General features: G+C 39.0%; 2 protein-coding genes and 1 non-coding gene across 5 annotated transcripts in view; 2 read left to right on the top strand and 1 right to left on the bottom strand.

The window, feature by feature from the left end:
• The window catches only part of REL (REL proto-oncogene, NF-kB subunit), a 428703-nt gene that overhangs the window by 183004 nt on the left and 222432 nt on the right, over positions 1–23267 (top strand). The window lies entirely within an intron of this gene.
• SANBR (SANT and BTB domain regulator of CSR) overlaps positions 1–23267 on the top strand; it is a 108792-nt gene that overhangs the window by 46067 nt on the left and 39458 nt on the right. For 2 of the 3 annotated variants that reach the window (XM_066378195.1, XM_066378194.1), the window contains exons 2-5: positions 4818–4976; positions 13181–13364; positions 14188–14281; positions 18125–18363. In XM_066378195.1, the coding sequence (XP_066234292.1) occupies positions 4827–4976; positions 13181–13364; positions 14188–14281; positions 18125–18363 (667 nt within the window). In that variant the 5' untranslated portion in view covers positions 4818–4826. Of the gene's footprint in view, positions 1–4817; positions 4977–13180; positions 13365–14187; positions 14282–18124; positions 18364–23267 lie in introns of those variants that run through there. The other variant, XM_066378196.1, reaches the window with a different exon arrangement.
• TRNAV-AAC (transfer RNA valine (anticodon AAC)) lies at positions 19857–19932 on the bottom strand. The gene has a single exon. It is a non-coding gene; the product is annotated as a tRNA-Val (tRNA).

The following is a 23267-nucleotide window of genomic DNA, read 5'->3' as shown; positions in this document are numbered from 1 at the left end:
CACAGAGCCCATCCTCAGGGCTCGGGCCATCTTTGCTCCAGTGGAGCCTTGGCTGCGGGAGGGGAAGAGAGAGACAGAGAGGAAGGAGAGGGGGAGGGGTGGAGAAGTAGATGGGCGCTTCTCCTGTGTGCCCTGGCTGGGAATCGAACCTGGGACTCCTGCACGCCAGGCCGACACTCTAACATGCATCTTAAATTGAGCGGTGTGGAAAGTGATATGCCAGGCACACAAGTGGAGTACAATTAAGTTTTCTGTAAAATCTATTTTCAGCTGGGATCAAGGCAGTGATTTACATTATTAAAATAATTCTTAGAAATTTTTAATGCCAATAATAGCCAAAATAGGAGGAGGAAAAATAATAACAGTGATGATAAATGTTTTACTGAGCACCTTTTGTTTTGTTTTGTTTTTTTAGAGAGAGAGGCAGACAGGAACAGACAGGGAGAGAGATGAGAAACATCAACTCGTCATTGCAGCATTTTAGTTGTTCATTGATTGCTTTCTTGTACAGGCCTTGCAGGGGGGCTTCAGCTGAGTCAGCGAACCCTTGCTCAAGCCAGAAAGGTTGGGTTTCCAGTCAGTGACTTTTGGGCTCAACCCAGGGACCATATGTCTATGATTCCACTCTCAAGCCAGCAACCATGGGGTTTCGAATCTGGGTCCTCAGTGTCCCAAGTTGATGCTCTCTCTACTGCACCACCACCTGGTCAAGCTATTGAGCACCTTTTTTATGCTAGATAGTGTTCTGGGTGCTTTATATATTACTGTTTAATCCTTATAACAACCCCAAAGGCAGGTATTATTTTCTTCGAGCTGGGACAATTGAAAGTGGTAAAACTGGATAAGAATCTAGGTCTGACTTTCTACTCATTGTGTTGAAAGTGTACTTCATTGAAAAATTGCTGTCTCTTTTGTCTGCTACCTTTACATTTATGATTTGTTTAATTTGAGGATATTTGGAATGGTAATACTACAAACATATAGTCCTTACTCTGTGCCAGGTAACTCAGTCCATATATCTTCAGAAATATGTGGGCTAGCCACTCTTTTTTGTTTTACAGATAAGGAAATTGAAGCATAGAGATAAGTGATCTGAACCATATAATACCTTGAATGGTAGAACCAGAATGAAAATTTGGGCTATACTTGTATCCACAACATGATTCTGGCCCATCAACAGTGTACCTCTGGTTGCTAGGAAGCTATGGATTTTATTTTATTTTATTTTTTTTAATAATTTTTTAAAATTTTATTGATTCATTTTAGAGAGGATAGAGAAAGAGAGAGAGACAGAGAGGGAGAGAGAGAGGAGAGAGAGACAGAGAGAGAAGGTGAGGAGGAGCTGGAAGCATCAACTCCCATATGTGCCTTGACCAGGCAAGCCCAGGGTTTTGAACTGGCAACCTCAGCATTTCCAGGTCGACGCTTTATCCACTGCGCCACCACAGGTCAGGCCTAGGAAGCTCTGGATTTTAGAATGCTTAGTATTTTTTTTTTTTTTTTACAGAGAGAGAGAGTCAGAGAGGATAGACAGGGACAGACAAACGGGAATGGAGAGAGATGAGAAGCATCAATCATCAGTTTTTCGTTGCGACACCTTAGTTGTTCATTGATTGCTTTCTCATATGTGCCTTGACCACAAGACCTCAGCAGACCAAGTGACCCCTTGCCTGAGCCAGCGACCTTGGGTCCATGCTGGTGAGCTTTGCTCAAACCAGATGAGCCCACGCTCAAGCTGGAGACCTCAGGGTCTTGAACCTGGGTCCTCTGCATCCCAGTCCGACGCTTTATCCACTGTGCCACCGCCTGGTCAGGCTCTTTTTTTTTTTTTTTAAGTGAGAAACCAGGAGGCAGAGGGACAGACTTCCACATGCACACAACTGGGATCCACCCAGCAAGCCTACTAGGGAGCAATGCTCTGTTGCAACCAGAGCCATTCTAGTGCCTGAGGCAGAGGCCATGGAGCCATCATCCTCAGCACCTGGGCTAAGTTTGCTCCAATGGAGCCTTGGCTGTTGAAGAGGAAGAGAGAGATAGAGAGAAAGAAGAGGGAGAAGGGTGGAGAAGCAGATGGGCACTTCTCCTGTGTGCCCTGGCCCGGAATTGAACCTGTGACTTCCACAAACCGGGCAGATGCTCTACCATTGAGCCAACTGGCCAGGGCTCATTGCTTCTTTTTAATGCTCATATAGCTATATGTAGGATAACTTTCTGATGACTACCACCCGATGTCCTACATCAATGTTTTATGTAAATAATTACATAATACTAATCATAGTTAACACTTACTGAGAGCTTCTCATTCCAACTCTCCAATCTAACATTTAAACATCTCACACGATCCTCAGCACAATCCTAGGAGATAGATACTGTTATTTGATGCTCTATCACAGCTGTTCTCAACCTGTGGGTCGCGACCCCCGCGGGGGTCGCGACCCACAGGTTGAGAACCGCTGCTCTATCACATTTGTGAAGCATTTTTATTGTCTTCAAAGTGCTGTCACAAAATAATCCCTTTGGTCCTCTCTGTGATGTCAGTCAGAGGTATTATCATTTAATTTTATTACTGAAGTTCAGATAACTTACTTTGACGAGCATATGTGAAGTTAATACTCAAACCAGAGGTGCAGACTTCTGGGTACACTGCTTTTAGCACTGTAGTGGTCTATCAGTGAATCTTTGCTTTGTGCTAGTTCTAAAATATATGATATTTTCTATAGGAACAGCTTCTGTTTGGTGATTATATTCTCAACTCAAAATTCATCAATTAAATTATAGACATAACTAGCCATAAATCATAGATATAACTAGCTATAGCTATAACTTTGTTTCATTTTTGTCTGTTCTAACTTCAGATACAATACCTGGCACATAGTGGGGTTCAGTAAATGTTTGAATAAAATAAGAAGTGTCTCACATACATTGATACCAAAAAAAAAGTTTTTAAAATTATTTTCTTTAATCTTGGCTTTCCTGAAGTACAGTTGACATAAATTCTTAAAATTCTCTAAGGTAAATGGTGTAGCTTTATTTTCACATTGATATCACAGCCTTCCCCCCCTCACAAACAGAATTTTTCAAAATTATTTGATTGAATTATAACTAATTTTGAGGTGTTTTACTCTGTTTTTCTCTACCCTAAACCATCATTCTCAATCTGCTCTCTCCTTGTACCTCTTGCATATAATGGAAACAACATAGATGCGAGAGTCAGTTTTTGCTCTACCTCTTATTAGTTCTGTGGCCTTCTACAAGTTACTTCTCTGAACCTGTTTATTCGTCTTGTAAAAGTGGGGAGAACCCCTGTTTCATAGGGTCGTAGTGAGATTTTATTGAAATAACAGTTCCACCATCCTAGAAAATACTCAGTACATACTAGTTATTATGTGTCCCTCTTCTGGCTCTCAGTAAATGATATTAAAATGATCAGTCTGCTAGTACCCTTCACCAAACCACAAACTCTTCAAGGACAAGGGCCTACCATATTTATTTTTGAATCCCTGATGCTTGGCATATATTTGGGACTCTCTAAATGTTTATTGAACTACATTCATTTGGAAAGCCACCTATAGCCTTTTTTTCTTGGTAATCCTATTGCCTGAAGATTTTGGACACCCTTGGTCAATGGATATGTTATTCAGGGGCTCCTGGATTGAATAGGGGACGTGATTTGGGGAAGAAGCAAGGGGAACCTCCGGTTTGCAGGAGTGAGCACGTGTGTGTTTGTTGTGTGTAGGTGTTTTGGCTTATTATATGAGTGTCTGGGTATATGATTGCATGTATGTAAGGATTAAACCTTATCAGGCAATTGTTACATTACTTCTGAAGACAAGGAGAAGAGGAGAACTTTCTAAAAAATGTTTCAGACATATAAAAACAACACCAGTTATAGTTGTTGATATAATCTTCCTACCATTTGTAGGTAATAATCACATGGCACAGTAACAATGATTATGCTTATCCTAAAATGTCAGATTAACTTGGGTTTAAGTTTCATTTGATTACATCAGTACAAATGAAGTATATTCAGCCTTCCTTGTTCGTAGAATGGACATTCACTCACAGAAAAATAAACATTGCTTAGGACTAAAATGAAATTATAATTCTTTTTAATTAGCTATTTTTACAGTTTAACTCTACCATCCATGAATTGCTAATCAAAGTATAAATCAGATATGCTTAAGAAGATATATTGTGTTCAACTTTTTCCCCCAATGTTTTATTGTGAAAAGTCTAAACATACAGTAAAGTCAAAAGAATTTTTTTTTTTAAGTAATAGGAGGGAGATAGTGAAACAGACTCCTGCATGCACCCCGACTGGGATCTACACAGGTCAATGCTCAAATCAACTGGGCTAGTTTTAGCTCCTGAGGCTGATGCACTCGAACCAATTGAGCCACTGGCTGTGGGAGGGGAAGAGGGAGGTAAGGGGGAGAGAAGCAGATGGTTGCTTTCTTTGTGCCCTGACCAGGAATTGAACCCGGGACATCCATATGCTGGGCTGATGCTTTACCCACTGAGCAAACCGGCCAGGACCTCTTATATTCTACCACTAATATTTCTGTATTATATATACTTTAATCACATGTAGATCTATTGATCCATCCTGCTAGCCATCCATCCATCCACCAAGTCATAATATTAAAATGCTGTTATATCTGAAGAGTTTGAACTAGATATTTTGTGTTAACTTTTGGTCAGTTTATTATTCCTTTACATAGTAACAGATCATTTTTAAGAATGAATTTTAACTGGTTTATAATGATCTAAAACATTTGTGTATCAGATGCAAATAAATCTGTGTTCTCTATCTCTAGTTACAAAAGATGAGTCGTGGATATTCAGAAAACAACAATTTCCTGAACAATAATAATCAGATGGTATTGGACATGATCCTTTATCCATTAATCGGAATCCATCAGACCATCAACTGGGAAACTGTAGCAAGGCTTGTGCCTGGATTAACACCCAAAGAGGTAAATACCAGTCCCACAGGTATTTCCTGAAAAAAAATCAGAAAAAATGATCAATTTCAAGGAACAACTAATAAAAGAGAAAAAAAGGTTTGAGTTTTACTTATTCATATGTAGGTATAAATACTGAATGTGCATATGATATGATTTGACTAGATACGAACTGTATATAAATTATATAATACATGAACACATCTGGTATGTTTAATTTTAACCTTATCTTGCATGTTTATACAACTGAAAATTCAGTAACAATATCTTAATTTAAGCAATAGAAGTGTTCCTATAAAATTATGGGTAGATAAAATTTTTGTAAATAAGATTGTTTTATTAAATCTCTAACATACTGCTCACAAAAATTAGGGGATTTTTAAAATGAATATGAAGCGATAAAAAAAAGCATTTGATTTTTTTCTTATTAAACAAGAACATCAGAAAAGCAAACAAGTCAAAGAAAGTTGTTTGATTATGCAAATGAGATGCAAAACCAACTTTTATTTCATTGGTGGAAATGCACTCTGCAGAAGGCTGGAAGTACTGTTGGAACTTATGTTTTTGTGTATATTATCACTCCCTAATTTATATGTTTTCACCTTTTGGATTTTTACATGTTAGGCTTTAAAACAGGGAATAGTTGGGCCCTGGGGCTGGTTAGCTCAGTCACTTAGAGTGTTGTCCCGAAACAACAAGGTTGCAGGTTTGATCCCTGCTCAGGTCACACACAGAGGAAGCAACCAGTGAATGCACAACTAAGTAGAACATTCTATACATGTATTCAGTCTTAAAGTAGACATATAACAAATGTACTGTTTTGCTGCATGCTTTTTTACTTAGCATATTGTAAACATCTTAATGTGTCAGTTAATAGACTTCTATAATATTGGGTGGCAGTATATGATTCTTTTATTTGAGCTATATCATAATTTACTGATCTAGTTCCTTTTGTTGGCTATGTAGGCTATATTCAACTTTTGACTACTACAAATAAATATCTTATTCTTCTTTCCTTAAGGGATAATCTCAGAAGCAGAATTGCTTGATCAGAGGGCTTACGCATTTTTTTAAGGCTCTTGTTGCATATTGCCCACTAGAAGGGTCATCCATGTTATACTCCAGTCAGCATAACTGGGTGTCTGACCTTTACACTGTCTATAAAAGTATTATTTGTGTGTGTGTGTCTTCAAAATTCTCATTTACATATATATATGTGTGTGTATATATATATATTTATATATATATATATATTTTTTTTTTTTTTTTGTATTTTTCTGAAGTTGGAAACGGGGAGGCAGTCAGACAGACTCCGCATGTGCGCGACCGGGATCCACCCGGCATGCCCACCAGGGGGCGATGCTCTGCCCATCTAGAGCGTCACTCTGTTGCAACCAGAGCCATTCTAGCGCCTGAGGCAGAGGCCACAGAGTCATCCTTAGTGCCCAGGCCAACTTTTGCTCCAATGGAGCCTTGGCCGCGGGAGGGGAAGAGAGAGACCGAGAGGAAGGAGAGGGGGAGGGGTGGAGAAGCAGATGGACGCTTCTTCTGTGTGCCCTGGCCGGGAATCGAACCCAGGATTCCTGTACGCCAGGCCGACGCTCTACCACTGAGCCAACCGGCCAGGGCCTTACATATATTTTTAATAAGTGTTATTTCATTACAGTTTCAATTACCTTTCTCTAAATCCTGAAGAGGTTGAATGTTTTATATTTTATTTTTCCATGTCCTTTTTCTATTTGTGGATTTGGTACGGTATAATAACAGTTTTCTATGTATTAAATATATTAACCTTGATCAACCTTGTTTCTCTGTTTGTTTTTAACCTATTAAGTTACTATAGTCACATGGGTACAAATGTATAAAAGTTTGTGTTAAAATCTATGAACATTTTACTCCGATGTCTGCCTTTTTAGTCATGCTTAGAAAATTCTTCTCACCCAATTTATACTTGTATATTTTTTGAGAGTCCTATAGTTTTAACTTTTATATTTAGTTTTTGATCTTTTGGGCTAATTTTTGCATATGGTGTTAGATAAGGGGTTTAACTTCATTCTTTCGTACATAGATATGTAATTTTTGCTTAAACACAGAAGAACATTTAGCAATATATGTATTTTTTTTAATTTTTGTGACAGAGACAGAGAGAGGGAAAGATAGGGACAGACAGACAGGAAGGGAGAGAGATGAGAAACATCAATTCCTCTTTGTGGCATCTTAGTTGTTCATTGATTACTTTCTCATATATGCCTTGACGGGGGTTGGGGGGCTACAGCAGACTGAGTGACCCCTTGCTTAAGCCACCAACCTTGGGCTCAAGCTGGTGAGCCTTGCTCAAACCAGATGAGCTTGCACTCAAACTGGCGACCTCGGGGTCTCAAACCTGGGTCCTCCACATCCCAGTCCAGTGCTCTATCCACTGCTCTACCATCTGGTCAGGCTAACAATATATTTTTAATTGAATTGATTGGAGTAACATTGGTTAATGAAATTATATAGGTTTCAAGGGTACAATTCTATAGTACATTGTACATTGTAGTGTGTGTTCACCATTTATCCCCGCTGCACCCTCTTGTACCTCCTCCTAGCCCCCTGACCTAAGGTAATCACAAACTTGACATTGTCTATGAGGGTTTTTTTTCCTTAACCCCTTCACCTTTTTCACCCAGCCCTGCAACCCCCCCTTCCCTAGTCTAAAGGCTGTCAGTCTGTTCTCTATCTGAGTCTGTTTCTATATTGTTTGTTAGTTTATTTTGTTCATTAGATTCCACATTTGAGTGAAATTGTATGGTACTTGTCTTTCTCTGACTGACTTATTTTACTTAGCACAGTGCCCTCTAGGTCCATCCATGCTGTCACAAAGGGTAAGATGTCCTTCTTTTTTTATCGTTGAGTGGTATTCTGTTGTATAAATGTACCACAGCTTTTTTTTTTTTTTTAACAAACAGAAAGTCAGAGTGAGGGGTAGACAAGGGACAGACAGGAACGGAGAGATGAGAAGCATCAATCATTAGTTTTTCGTTGCACATTGCGACACCTTAGTTGTTTCATTGATTGCTTTCTCATATGTGCCTTGACCATGGGCCTTCAAGCAGACCGAGTAACCCCTTGCTTGAGCCAGGGACCTTGGGTCCAAGCTGGTGAATTTTTGCTCAAATCAGATGAGCCCATGCTCGAGCTGGCGACCTCGGGGTCTCGAACCTGGGTCTTCTATATCCCAGTCCGACGCTCTATCCACTGCGCCACCGCCTGGTCAGGTTGTACCACAGCTTTTTTATCCACTTATCTATTGATGGATGACACTTGGGCTGCTTCCAAATCTTGACTATTACAAATAATACTGCAAAAAACATAGGGGTACATATATTCTTTCCAATTAGTGTTTTAGGTTTCTTTGGGTATATACCCAGAAGTCGAATCACTGGGTCATAAGGCAATTACATTTTTAATTTTTTAATCTGTTTATTCTATTGATTATAAAGAGAGGAAGGGAGAGAGCGAGAAAGAGATAGGAACATTGATCTGTTCTGTATATGCCTTGACTGGGAATTGAACTGGCAACCTTTGTTCAACTCAACTCAGCATGTGGGCCGCAGAGCAAGATCACAGCCGTTGGGCGGGCCGCACTAGGTCTACAAAAGGCAACTGTTATGCAACACTTTTCTCACTGCAGTTGAAAACAAAAAAAAATCAGTACAACAAGCACAATCGTACATGCAGTTTACTCAGTGTCACAAAATGACCAGAAACTGTAGTTCGCATCACAACTGCTGTTAACTAAGCTAATATCTAGCTAGGATGCTAGAGAAATGAAAAATACAAGTAGGCCCCTAGGCTTACTTAATTTTATCCAAAATATTTTGAACTTCGTGGATTAGTCTGCGGGCCGCACAAAATTGTTCGGCGGGCCGCAAGTTTGAGACCCCTGCTCTAACCAAAGAAGCTATTTGGCCAGGGAACATTTTTAAAAGGAGAAAGATTTATACGATCTGAAGAGAAACTATGTATTAAATATATTAACCTGGACACATTTTTAATTTGGGGGATAACTATACTGCTTTCCACAGTGGCTGTACCAGTCTGCATTCACCAACAATGCACAAAGGTTACCGTTTGTTCACATCCTCGCCAATACTTGTTTTTTGTTAATTTAATGCTAAAAGCCATTCTGACAAATGTGAGGTAATATCTCATTGTGGTTTTAATTTGCAATTTTCTGATGATTAGTGATGTTGAACGTCTTTTCATGTGACTATTGGCCATCGGTATGTCCTCTTTGAAGAAGTGTCTATTGAGGTCCTTTGCGCATATTTTAATTGAATTGGTTTTTTTGTTTGTGTGTGTGTTAAGTTGTATAAGTTTTTTATAAACTTTGAATATTAACCTCTTATTAAATGTATCATTTGAAAATATGTTCTCCCATTCAGTGAGTGGTCTTTTCATTTTTTTTTTTTTTTTTTTTTACAGAGGCAGACAGACAGGAACGGAGAGAGATGAGAAGCATCAATCATCAGTTTCTCTTTGCGCGTTGCATCTTCTTAGTTGTTCATTGATTGCTTTCTCACATGTGCCTTGACCGTGGGCCTTCAGCAGACCAAGTAACCCCCTGCTGGAGCCAGCGACCTTGGGTCCAAGCTGGTGAGCTCTTTGCTCACGCCAGATGAGCCCGCGCTCAAGCTGGCGACCTCGGGGTCTTGAACCTGGGTCCTTCCGCATCCCAGTCCGATGCTCTATCCACTGCGCCACCACCTGGTCAGGCAGTCTTTTCATTTTGTTGATGATCTCCTTTGCTGTGCAAAAACTTTTTAGTGTGACATAGTCCCGTTTGTTTATTTTTTCTCTTATTTCCCTTGCCCAAGGAAATATAGCAGAAAAAAATATTGCTACATAAAAACATCTAAAATTTTACTGCCTATGTTTTCTTCTAGGATTTTTATGGTTTTGAGTCTAACATTTAAGTATTTAATTCGTTTTGAGTTTACTCTGGTGTACGGTGCAAGTTGGTTTGGTGATCTAGTTTCATTTATGTATCTGTCCAATTTTCCCAACACTATTTATTTATTTATTTATTTATTTATTTATTTATTTATTTACTTTGTGACAGAGGGAGAGAGACAAAGAGAGGGACAGTTAGGGACAGACAGACAGGAAGGGAGAGAGATGAGAAGTATCAATTCTTCGTTGTGGCTCCTTAGTCTCCTTAGTTGTTCATTGACTGCTTTCTCATATGTGCCTTGACTGGGGGGCTACAGCAGAGCAAATGACCCCTTGATCAAGCCAGTGACCTTGGACCCAAATCAAGAACCTTGGGCTTCAAGCCAGCGACCCTTGGGCTCAAGCCAGGGACCATGTGGTCACGCCTCTGATCCCATTCTCAAGCCAGTGACCCCGTGCTCAAGCTGGCAACCTTGGGGTTTTGAACCTGTGTCCTCTGTGTCCCAGTCCAATGCTCTATTCACTGCACCAGTCAGGCCCCAACACTATTTATTTAATAGGCTATGTTATCCCATCATAGATTTTTGCATCCTTTGAACTATATAGTTTAAAGTATTTATAGTTTTTTTAAAATTTTTATTCATTGATTTTAGAGAGAAAGAGGAAGGGAGAGACGAGGGAGAGAAAGATAAATATTGATTTGCTGTTCCACCCATTCATGCGTTCATTGGTTGACTCCTTCATGTGCCCCAACCAGGGATCAGAGCTCCAGCCTTGGTGCATTGGGACGAGCCTCCAGCTGACTGAGCTACCCAGCCTGGGCTAGTTTATTTGGTATTTAAGCAATCATGTATTCATTTCAAATATTCAGAATGCATAATTTTCTTGTTTTTTAACTATTAGAAATTGCTGTTAGCTTTAAGATAAATCTATATTCAATTTCCAACAAACCTATAAACTTTACCTAAATGATATCAAAAAAATCTGTATTTTAAAAGCCTACCTACCACTTTCTTTGTGTTGCAAAATATAAACTCATTTTGTAGGAAAAATGGATCTGGTTAAATCATTTATATTTTTTATCCTCTATAGGTACATGTGAACCTCTACATTTTTCTAATGATGTTTGTTCGTTTTTTGTCCCAGACTTTCAACACTACTTTTTTCAGTACTCATAAAATGTTTTCCATTTCTTATTTTACCATATTACTTATTTTTATTTAAGACTCTGTTTAAAAAGATGAGCATAAAAAAAAGATGAGCATATTGATTACCTAATATTTTAGTCTATATGTATGTACTATATCTTTTATTTTTACTTTTTTTTAGTGACAGAGAGAGACAGACAGACTGACAGATGGAAGAGAGAGAGATGAGAAGCGTCAACTCATAGTTATGGCACTTTAGTTGTTTATTGATTGCTTCTCATGTGTGCCTTGACTGGGGCCCCCAGCTGACCCAATGACCTCTTGCTCAAGCCTTGGGCTTCAAGCCAGTGACCCCGTGCTCAGGCCGGAGACCTTGGGGTTTCAATCCTGGGTCTTCAGCATCCAGGGTGAATACTCTATCCACTGGGTGACCACCTGGTCAGGGTACACTTACATATCTTTTAAGTGCCTTTTTTAAAAAGTATTACTTCACTCCTGGCCGGGTTGCTCAGTGGATAAAGCATCATCTAGTGGGCCAAGGTCACAGATTTGATTCCCGGTGAGGGCATGTAGGAGAAGCAGTCAATGAATGTACAACTAAATGGAGCAGCTAAGTGAAAGAACAAGTTGATGCTTCTTTCCATCTCTGTCTCTGTCACTGAAATCAATGGGGAATAATTAAGAATAAATAAAAAGTATTACTTCACTTTTCAAAGGCTTGAGGAGGCGTTTTTTGTAGTAACTGTGTAAACATACATACTGAAAATAGTGCTTATGATTTAGTGGATACTTGTTAAATATTTGTAATAAATGAATGATGGCATATCCAATGCATTATTCATTTAATATGTACACATATGTGGCATATATTTTTCTTATTTTACACCTCTCAGATTACTAAATCTGCTGTAGAATTTACCATCTACATTGATGATGAGATTGAAAAATGGATGCTATAGCAGTGTTGTTTCATCAACACTTACAGTCAGGAAGGCATTTTATGTTGTGACCTTAGAATACACATAGAAATGACATTTTTGTGAAGGAATGCTTAGCCTTACTATGCTTATTGCACTCTTGATATTTTTTAATCTATTCTATTTTATTTTTTAAAATTGCTAATCTGGACCTTCTCACCTGATTTCATGACTAATGGGTTAGGGGAAGACACTATACTAGAACAAACTATGGTCACATATGTGGCAATGAAGTATTAATACAGTATTTTGTGCAAGGTGAACCCTCACTGTTAGGAACACTCTTCATGATTCTAATAAAGAAAATCTAGTGTCACAAATCAAATACTTTTTGGTTTACTTTCCATTGTAGGTTAGAATTTGGTCTTATTTCTGGTGGAAACTCAGTTCATGTAAAAATACTAGCCAAGTTTTTAACTAAATTGTTAAAATTGTCAACTGATAATAGATACAGACCACCTGAAATATGGTGATAAAGGCATTCTTTATTTTTCTACAAGAGCGTAAATATATTATGCTTTTAGATTAAAGCTTATATGTTTTTTAAATTCTACCCTGGCCTGACTTGTGGTGGCACAGTGGATAGAGCATCAACCAGGAACGTTGAGGTCCCAGGTTTGAAAACTGAGGTTGCCAGCTTGAGTGTGGGCTCATGCAGCTTGAGCACAGGCTCATCTGGCTTGAGCAGGCTTACCAGCTTGAACATGGGGTCACTGGCTTGAGCATGGAATCAGCAACCCATGGTTGCTAGCTTGAGCCCAAAGGTCACTAGCTTGAGTCCGAGGTCTCCAGTTTGAGGAACGGGTTACTGACTCAGCTGGAGCCCCCTGGTCAAGGCACATATGAGAAGCAATCAATGAACAACTAAAGTGCTGCAACTACGAGTTGATGCTTCTCATCTATCTCCCTTCCTGTCTCTGTCTCTATTTTTCTCTTTGTCTCTCTCTCCCTCTTGCTAAAAAGTATAATAATAATGTCAGATGCTTCTGTGTTTTGAAAAGTATGTATGTTTTTCAGTAGTTACCTAATGGATTAATATTCACTTACAAAAAATCATAGAGAAGTGTCTTCAAATAGTAAGCAAGAATATATCTTCTCATTTTTTTAATTTAAAAAACTTCCAGACCTTCATTTACTTCCTTTTATATCATTACAGTGTGTGAAAAGGTTTGAGGAACTGAAGAGCAGTGGAAGCTCGCCTGTTGACAACCATTATAGTCCCCTAATGGCTGGAGAGAGTCCTGTTGAAACTCTAGCCACTTATATAAAATCCTCACTTCTTGACACACAGGGAGAATTTCAGGACACTTTGGTTGGTCAGGATGCAGTTTCCAAAACAGGTAAGATTTTAAAATAAAATGCAGTGTTTGTCCTTATGATAATTCTGCAAAATACTATGTATGCCAATCATCCTTTTTCATTTATTTAAAGGCTAATGTAAACATTAATAGAAATATCTATTAGTATTTATATTTTCCTAAATTTTAGAAATTTGTCTTTTCTATATTTGAAAAAATTTTAAATGTTAATGTGCAGGTCATTAACTGTTTCCAAAAAAAGCTCTTTACTATACTGAAATTTACTACTGCAATCTGTTAGCCTAGTTATGTCATAAATTGTAAAGAGATTTGACCCATACTTTTTTCTTTCTTTTTCCAGAGGGAATCTTGCTTGTCTGTGTTCTCTTTTTTATAGCTATCCTTTATAGCAGTCAACAATAACGTCAAATGACACAGTGTCAGGGTAGAAGACATGTCTTTTACAGTTGCTTTGGAAATAATAACTGGCTTTAGAAATCCTCAGTGTAGTGATTTGTTTTAATCTCAGCAGCAGCAGTCAGAATATTGATGTAAAAATTTACTTCAGGATGAGAAATTTATATTGTTGTCTTTTGAGCATTTGACCCTGCCTGTACACACCCTATCAGTATTTTTTTTTAAATCTTCAGTGTAACATTAGAAATTTGTGATTTTATTTTGAACTTTTTCTTTCATAGACCTTTGGAAATATTGAGGGAAATGCCATCTGACAAATTTCCATCTTTAACTAACCTTGGAAACCATGCATTTATAGTATAACCATTTAATAAGTAAAAACCCTTTCTGAGCTAGAAATGCTAACCTCGCCCCTTTGTTTTTGTATTTGTTTGTTTCTGTATTTAAGGAAGACATAGTATAGCTCCCACAAGGAATTGTTCTTCAGAAAGTGAAAATTGTACTACTAATAATGATGGAGAAAAGACTGAAGAATCTGAAGGGTAGGAGGCTGGTTCTTTGCTAGATAAGATTTAATATGAATATCAACTTTAAATTATACTATATATGATTGGTGATTGTATACACCAGTTACCATAATTTAGGAAATATCTCATTATACAATTGCTAAAACAATTTAAGTCATTTTAAAAATTCATTTTCATTTTATAAGTATTAGAAATAACATCTATTAACATAAAACTTTGAAAAGTAAATTTTAAAATCCAAAGGAAAATCTGTCATTAGTTCTTTGTTAAAGAAATGATATATAATATAAACTATATTTGAATATAATTACTTATAGAAACATTTAAATTTTTTATTTTTTATTTTTATTTTTTCATTTTTTGTCCTTTTCTGAAGCTGGAAATGGAGAGGCAGTCAGACAGACTCCCGCATGCGCCCGACCGGGATCCACCCAGCAAGCCCACCAGGGGGCGAAGCTCTGCCCATCTGGGGCGTCGCTCTGTCACGACCAGAGCCACTCTAGCTCCTGGGGCAGAGGCCAAGGAGCCATCCCCAGCGCCCAGGCCATCTTTTGCTCCAATGGAGCCTCGCTGCGGGAGGGGAAGAGAGAGACAGAGAGGAAGGAGAGGGGGAGGGGTAGAGAAGCAGATGGGCTCCTCTCCTGTGTGCCCTGGCCAGGAATCGAACCCGGGACTTCCGCACGCCAGGCCGACACTCTACCACTGAGCCAACTAGCCAGGGACTAAATTTTTTATTTTTTAAATTGATTTTGGAGAGAGGAAGAGAGAGACAGAGAGAAACATCAATTTGTTGTTCCATTTACTTATGCATTCATTGATTGATTCTTATATGTGTCCTGACTGGGGATCAAACCTGCAACTTTGGTGTATCATGTCAATGCTCTAACCAATTGAGCTACCTGGCCAGGGTCATTATAGAAATGTTTAAAAATTAGAATATATATTTGAATATATTGCAAATTTTGTATTGTTTCATATATATTACATACAATAAACTGTACATATTTTAAGTATTCCTTATAATGAGTCTTAACAAATGGGGTCACCATGTAACTAGCACCCAAATGAAAGTATAGAACATTTTCATCTTCTCTAAAAGTTCCTTTGTGCCTGACCAGGTGGTGGCGCAGTGGATAGAGCGTCAGACTGGGATGCGGAAGGACCCAGGTTCGAGACCCTGAGGTCGCCAGCTTGAGTGTGGGCTCATCGGGTTTGAGCAAAGCTCACCAGCTTGGACCCAAGGTCGCTGGCTCGAGCAAGGGGTTACTCAGTCTGCTGTAGCCCCCTGGTCAAGGCACATATGAGAAAGCAATAATGAACAACTAAAGTGCCACAACGAAAAACTGATGATTGATGCTTCTCATCTCTCTTCGTTTCTGTCTGTTTCTATCTATCTCTTTCTCTGACTCTCTCTCTGTCTCTGTAAAAAAATAAAAAAAAATAAAAGTTCCTTTGTGTATTTTCAGTTTAGCTAGTTTTTTATAACAAGCTAGCCATACATAACATGCCATACATAACATTTACCCTTTTGAAAATGTTGTGGAGGTAGATATATAGTAGTAATGATGGCACAGCAATGTGGAAGTATCTAATGCCACTGTACTGAATATTTAAAACAGAAAATTTTATATTATGTATATTTTACCACTCTTTTACAGTGATTTTTAATTTATTCACATAGATTTTTTTTTTTTACTTAGATTTATTTTTTTAAGTGGGAAGAGGGGAGAGAGTGAGACAGAATCCCTCATGCACCTCGACCAGGATCCACTCAGGAACCCTGTCTAGGGCCAATGCTCAAATCAAACTAGTTTTAGCACCTGAGGCTGATGCGTTAGTCTGGAGTGATCCTCAGTGCCTGGGGCCAGTGCTTAAACTAATAGAGCTACTGGCTCAGGAAGGGAAGAGGCAGAGAAGGGGGAGAGGATGGGAGGCAGAAACAAATGGTCATTTCTCTTGTGTGCCCTGACTGGAAATTAAACCCGGATGTCCATACTCCAGGCCAATGCTCTATCCACTGAGCAAACCAGCTAGGGCCTACATAGATTTTTTTTTTTAACTGACATGTCTGTATGGCAGAAAAATTTTTATCAGATAATTTTTTTACTGGAATTATCTATATTAATGTTGTGGTTCAAAAAGCCACAGAAATTTTATGCTTCATTATACTAGCCATTACCTGTTTATATTTTGACCATAATTGTTTTGAAAGAAAAATTTGCAAATAGTTAAATTCCTTTGACTTTGACAGAGTGTTGATTAATAATCTTTTTTTCTGATAGCCCAATTTTATTTCAAATGTAATTATTTATATTTGTTTCAACTACAGTTGACATTCATTATTACTTTATATTTATTTCAGGTATACAGCATAGCAGTTAGGACAAATATAATTTTTTTGTATTAGAAATTTATGAAGTTCAGTTAAACATACATTAAATTCATATTGTAGGACAGATTCTTTCATCTCTTCCTTTTGTAAAAATGACATGAAGGCAGTTGTGGGTCACACTAATGTCTCTTTTTGAGGTAATATTATTTTCCAAGGATAGTAAATTCAAGGAGTAGATTTTTTTGGGTTTTTTTTGTTTGTTTGTTTTTACAGAGACAGAGAGAGAGTCAGAGAGAGGGATAGATAGGGACAGACAGACAGGAATGGAGAGAGATAAGAAGCATCAATCATCAGTTTAGTTTTTCGTTACGACACCTTAGTTCATTGATTGTTCTCATATGTGCCTTGACTACGGGCCTTCAGCAGACCAAGTAACTTCTTGCTCGAGCCAGCGACTTTGGGTCCAAGCTGGTGAGCTTTTGCTCAAACCAGATGAACCCACACTCAAGCTGGCAACCTCGGGGTCTCGAACCTGGGTCCTTCCGCATCCCAGTCCGAGGCTCTATCCACTGTGCCACCGCCTAGTCAGGCTCTTTCTGATGTATTATCTAAACTTATTCTCAAATTATTTTTAAAATATGTAAATAAGTACATCATAGTCTTAAGAGTTCTTTTTGTGTGTGTGTGACAGAGACAGAGAGAGGGACAGATAGACAGGAAAGGAGAGAGATGAGAAGCATCAGTTCTTCGTTGCAGCACTTTAGTTGTTCATTGATTGCTTTCTCATATGTGCCTTGACCGGAGGGCTACAGCAGACCGAGTGACCAACCCCTTGCTCATACCAGCAACCCTGGGCTCAAACTGGTAAACCTTGGTTAAACCAGATGAGCCCAGGCTCAAGCTGGCGACCTTGGGATTTCGAACTTTGGTCCTCGATGTCCCAGTCTGACACTCTATCCCCATGCTCCACCGCCTGGTCAGACAAGAATTCTTTAAACTGTATTTACTAATTTATATTTATTGAAGACCTGAAAAACTTTCTTGTTATTAAAAATAACTAAGTTGCCATGCTATATTTTTTATTCTTTAGCAGATAATTTTAACTGTCTTTTTTCTACTTGTTACTAGTAAGAAAATTTTAATATTTAAATTTATCTCCTTCCTATCCGGTAGCCATATAAAAGTGCTGTTTTTTGTTTATCACAAAAATTAGAATGTATTATTTAATTTTTCTTCAATAATTAGTATTGTTTTTTAAAACTTTATAACTTGGAAATAATAAATTTAAACCCTACATATTTTGAGTCCCATAGTAAAAATATTTTTGTTTTATTAAGTCAGTTTAACTAAATTATTCATAATCTAAGATATGGGTCAGATTAGCAAAACACTTGAATCCTATAAAACTGATTTGTAGTCAAACCTGCAAAAACATCTTGTGTTCTCACACTTCCAATAAATGTCAATAGTCTTGGCTTCTTTTCTAAAACTAATAATTTTATTTCTGTGTGACATTTTTTATGAAGGCCAAACATGGTGATCCATGTGTGTGATGAAGCAAAAAACTTGAAAGAAGATTTTATTTGCCCACGAGATCTTTTGATATCAGAGATGAAATACTTTGCTGAATATTTATCTATGGATGCCCAGCGCTGGGAAGAGGTGGACATTTCAGTTCATTGTGACGTTCAGATTTTCAACTGGTTGATAAAATATGTTAAAAGGAACACTAAGGAGAATAAAGATTGTGAGATGCCTGCTTTAGGTAAAAGATAATCTATTACTTATTCTATAGTTAAATTTGTGTGTTACCTGGTAGTTGCTTCAGGCCAAATATGAAATGTGGAAAATTGCTTAAACATTAGCATTTATATTCAGATTAGTAATTGCCCTTTAGGAAATTGATGCCTCATCTTTTTTAGTAAACTTTGATGAATTTTTGGCAAATGCACAGGTCTCTAGATCAGCAGTTCTTACTGGATGGTACATAGACCGCTGGATCTCTGGAAGATTCTTTTAGAGGACCCACCAGATCAAGACAATTTGCTTAATAATAGTAAAATGTTGTTTGTCTTATGTGTTGACATTTGTTCAGGTAATGCCGAAGTAAGGGAGGGTAAAACTGTTGCAGCTTTAGCACAGTCATGGCCAGGGCACCAAACTACTTGTGGTCACTGCATTCCTCAGCACCTTGGGCTCATAGTAAAAAGGAAACAGAAATCAACATTCACTTAAGAATGTTCTTGATGAAGCAGTAAAAATTACTAATTTTATTAAGTCTTGACCCCTGAGCATACACCTTTTTAATATTGTATAAAATGAAGTGGGAAGTGTACTTCTGCCACACACCAAAGTATGAGGGTTGTGATGCCTGACTGGTGGTGGTGCAGTGGATAAAGCATCGACCTGGCACGCTGAGGTCCCAGGTTCAAAACCCTAAGGTTGCCAGCTTGAGCACGGGTTGCTGGCTTGAGCCCAGGGTCCACTGACTTGAGCAAAGGGTCACTGGTTTGGCTGAAGACCCCTGGTCAAGGCATGTAAGAGAAGCAATCAATGACCAACTAAAGTGATGCAACTACAAGTTGATACTTCTCATCTCTCTTCCTTCCTCTCTCACCCCCCCCCCTCACTAAAAAACAAACAAAAGTATGACGAATGTCTGGAGGAAAAGCACTTGTGCAGTTGTAGGGGCTACAAGCTAACCTAGTTGCTTTTTTAAAACTAGAAAACCATTTTTACTTGAAAGAATGACTGACAGACAAATTAATGGTTATTCAGACTTAGGCATTTGGCGGATATTATCTTAAAAATGAATTAAGTGAGCTGGTCAGTTGAAGGGAAACAAACTGCTAGTATTTGTTGCCAGTGATAAAGTTCGAACTTTCAAGTGAGAATTAAAGTTTGGAAATCTCATATGTACTTTCATGTGCTTCACAGTTTCTTACTTTTTTTTTTTTTTCAATTTTCTGAAGCTGGAAATGGAGAGACAGTCAGACAGACTCCCGCATGCGCCCAACCGGGATCCACCCGGCACGCCCACCAGGGGCAACGCTCTGCCCACCAGGGGGCGATGCTCTGCCCATCCTGGGCGTCGCCATGTTGCGACCAGAGCCACTCTAGCGCCTGAGGCAGAGGCCACAGAGCCATTCCCAGCGCCCGGGCCATCTTTGCTCCAATGGTGGCTGCGGGAGGGGAAGAGAGAGACAGAGAGGAAGAAGAGGGGGAGGGGTGGAGAAGCAAATGGGCACTTCTCCTATGTGCCCTGGCCAGGAATCGAACCCGGGTCCTCCGCACGTTAGGCCGACGCTCTACCGCTGAGCCAACCGGCCAGGGCTCAGTTTCTTACTTTTTAAAGACTGTTCTGATGAGACTTGTAGCCATATCAACAAATGTGATTTTTTTTTAATTCACTCAAGTATTTTTTTATTTTTTATTTTTTACAGAGACAAAGAAAGTCAGAGAGAGGAATAGATAGGGACAGACAGACAGGAATGGAGAGAGATTAGAAGCATCAGTCATCAGTTTTTCGTTGCGACACCTTAGTTGTTCATTGATTGCTTTCTCATATATACCTTGACCGTGGGCCTTCAGTAGACCGAGTAACTCCTTGCCCAAGCCAGGGACCTTGGGTCCAAGCTGGTGAGCTTTGCTCAAACCAGATGAGCCTGCGCTCAAGCTGGCGACCTCGGGGTCTCGAACCTGGGTCCTCCGCATCCCAGTCCGACGCTCCATCCACTGTGCCACTGCCTGATCAGGCCAAATGTGATTATTTTTAATATATTGTACAAAATGTTTCAACATTTGGAGGATCTACATAACTCAGTGAACCAGTGTTTTCCAAATAACCAATGCATGATGTTTAAAAAAAATTATGCATGGGTTAAAGAATCAAAGCATGAGATAAATCAGTGGATTTTGAGGTAACAGAATGAAGTGTTCACTGATATAATTTCAGATCCCATTACAACTAACCTTAAGAAAGTACTGTTTGTCAAGCTTTGATGTAACATCAAAGAAGACTACCCACATATTAAATGTAGAACCAGATATGAGAATCCAGCTGTCTTCTATTAAGTCAGACATTGAAGAAATTTGCAAAAATATCTGTTATTTTTCTTACTATATTTTTTTACTTTGGAAAATAGTTATTTTTCATAAAATTATGAGAACATATAATGACTTTATTATTCTTTTAAAATGAATTAATGCCTGACTAGGCAGTGGCTCAGTGGATAGAGCATCGGACTGGGACATAGAGGACCCAGGTTCAAAACCCCTAGGTCGCCGGCTTGAGCCCAAGTTTGCTGACTTGAGCAAGGGATCACTCTACTCTGCTCTAGCCCGCCAGTCAAGGCACATGTAAGAAAGCAATCAATGAACAATGAAGGAGCTGCAATGAAGACTTGATGCTTCTCATCTCCCTTTCTGCCTGTCTGTCCCTATCTGTCTCTCTCTGTCTCTGTCACAAAAAAAAAAAGATTTTTTTTCTGTTTTAATTTCTAATTGGTTAATACTGATAGATATAACCCATATAAACAAAAGCTTTTTAGGGGTCTCCGTTTTTAATATTGCAAAGTGGTCTTGAAAGCAAATGTTTGAGAAGCAGTATTTTAGATGATAAGAAGAATAATTGCTAAATAATCTTTCATTGGGCATAGACTTGTTTAAGAAATCTTACTAGTGATTTATAAAGTCTTTCTCTGCCTAGAATTGCTATTTACCAGCAGTACTGAAATATTTCTTACCTCTTTTTAGTAAATGAATCTATACTGACAGTGTAAAAGTTTTCCGAGAAATTTATAATTTATTACATTTTAATGATCAAACTTAATGGAAAAGGTTTCTGGTGATTCTTAAATAAAAATTACAAGATTGCTAAATTAAAATTTTCAGCCAACCAGAGTCCAGAGATTTTATTATTATTATTATTTTTTGTATTTTTCTGAAGCTAGAAATGGGGAGAGACAGTCAGACTCCCGCATGCGCCTGACCGGGATCCACCCAGCACGCCCACCAGGGGGCGACGCTCTGCCCCTCCAGGGCGTCGCTCTGCCGCGACCAGAGCCACTCTAGTGCCTGGGGCAGAGGCCAAGGAGCCATCCTCAGCGCCCAGGCCGTCTTTGCTCCAATGGAGCCTCGCTGCGGGAGGGGAAGAGAGAGACAGAGAGGAAGGAGAGGGGGAGAGGTGGAGAAACAAATGGGCGCTTCTCCTGTGTGCCCTGGCTGGGAATCGAACCTGGGACTTCTGCACGCCAGGCCGACGCTCTACCACTGAGCCAACCGGCCAGGGCCAGAGTCCAGAGATTTTAGACCATCCAGATATGATATGTATGTGTGAAATAAAAATTAAAATATGTAGAGAGAAAGAACTATGGTTTGATCCATCATATTTATGTGTATAGTAAGGTAAAAGAAGTAGAACAAAACTAGTCACTGTAATCTTTTACCTTAAATCAGTGACTAGAAATGTGAACTTTTAAAAATAAAAGCCATCGGCCCTGGCCGGTTGGCTCAGCGGTAGAGCGTCGGCCTGGCGTGAGGGGGACCCGGGTTCGATTCCCGGCCAGGGCACATAGGAGAAGCGCCCATTTGCTTCTCCACCCCCACCCCCTCCTTCCTCTCTGTCTCTCTCTTCCCCTCCCGCAGCCGAGGCTCCATCGGAGCAAAAATGGCCCGGGCGCTGGGGATGGCTCCTTGGCCTCTGCCCCAGGCGCTAGAGTGGCTCTGGTCGCAGCAGAGTGATGCCCTGGAGGGGCAGAGCATCGCCCCCTGGTGGGCAGAGCGTTGCCCCTGGTGGGCGTGCTGGGTGGATCCCGGTCGGGCGCATGCGGGAGTCTGTCTGACTGTCTCTCCCCGTTTCCAGCTTCAGGAAAAAAAAAAAAAAAAAAAAGAAAAGAAAAAAGAAAAAAAAATGTTCTGTGATTATTAAACATAAAAGCCATCTTTACTGTAATCTACAAAACTATAAAAATGCTTAATTAAATCTCTAATAATCTAGACATTGGGTCTTTTAAAAATTATTTATTCATTGATTTTAAAGAGAGAGAAAGGGAGAGAGAGAGAGAAACACCAGTTTGTTGTTCCATCCATTTATACATTAGTTGGTTGACTCTTGCATGTGCCCTGACTGAGGATTGAACCCACAACCTTGCTGTATTGGGACAATGCCCTAACCAACTGAGCTACCATCCAGGGGCCAGACCTTGGGTCTTAACTGGAATGGGTCATATTACAATTTCCTTAGGAATGTTTTCACCAGCTTCTCCCTCCCTTCACAATTTCTGTTTGAGAACCTTTAAACTAGAATTGTTATTCATGGGAAAATTGGGATTACTTAATTTAATTCTTGTCTGTATAGTTCTCTATTTAAGTGGATTGTCTTAGTACTATAATGGCAAAATTCAGGAGTTTTTTCTTAAATATATACCTCATAAGAGATGACATGTTTACTAAAACAATAGCATCAGCTGGCATCCCCCTTCCCTGCTTATGCCTCTTAAGTCTCATGAAGTAACTAGCACTTCTGTAGAAGTAAATTTTAGATTATCTTTAAGACTCTTTTTCATTGTTTATTCATAACAAGTATTGAACTGCTTTTGAAATAACTAATAACAAGGGCTTTGATTAATCATTTAAAAATTTTTTCTCACTGATTTTTGTGTGATGAAT

The sequence above is a fragment of the Saccopteryx leptura genome, chromosome 3, assembly GCF_036850995.1.
Source record: "Saccopteryx leptura isolate mSacLep1 chromosome 3, mSacLep1_pri_phased_curated, whole genome shotgun sequence".
NCBI classification, from domain to species: domain Eukaryota; kingdom Metazoa; phylum Chordata; class Mammalia; order Chiroptera; family Emballonuridae; genus Saccopteryx; species Saccopteryx leptura.
The sequence above is the reverse complement of the archived record's forward strand: the minus strand, read 5'-3'. Positions and strand labels throughout refer to the sequence as shown.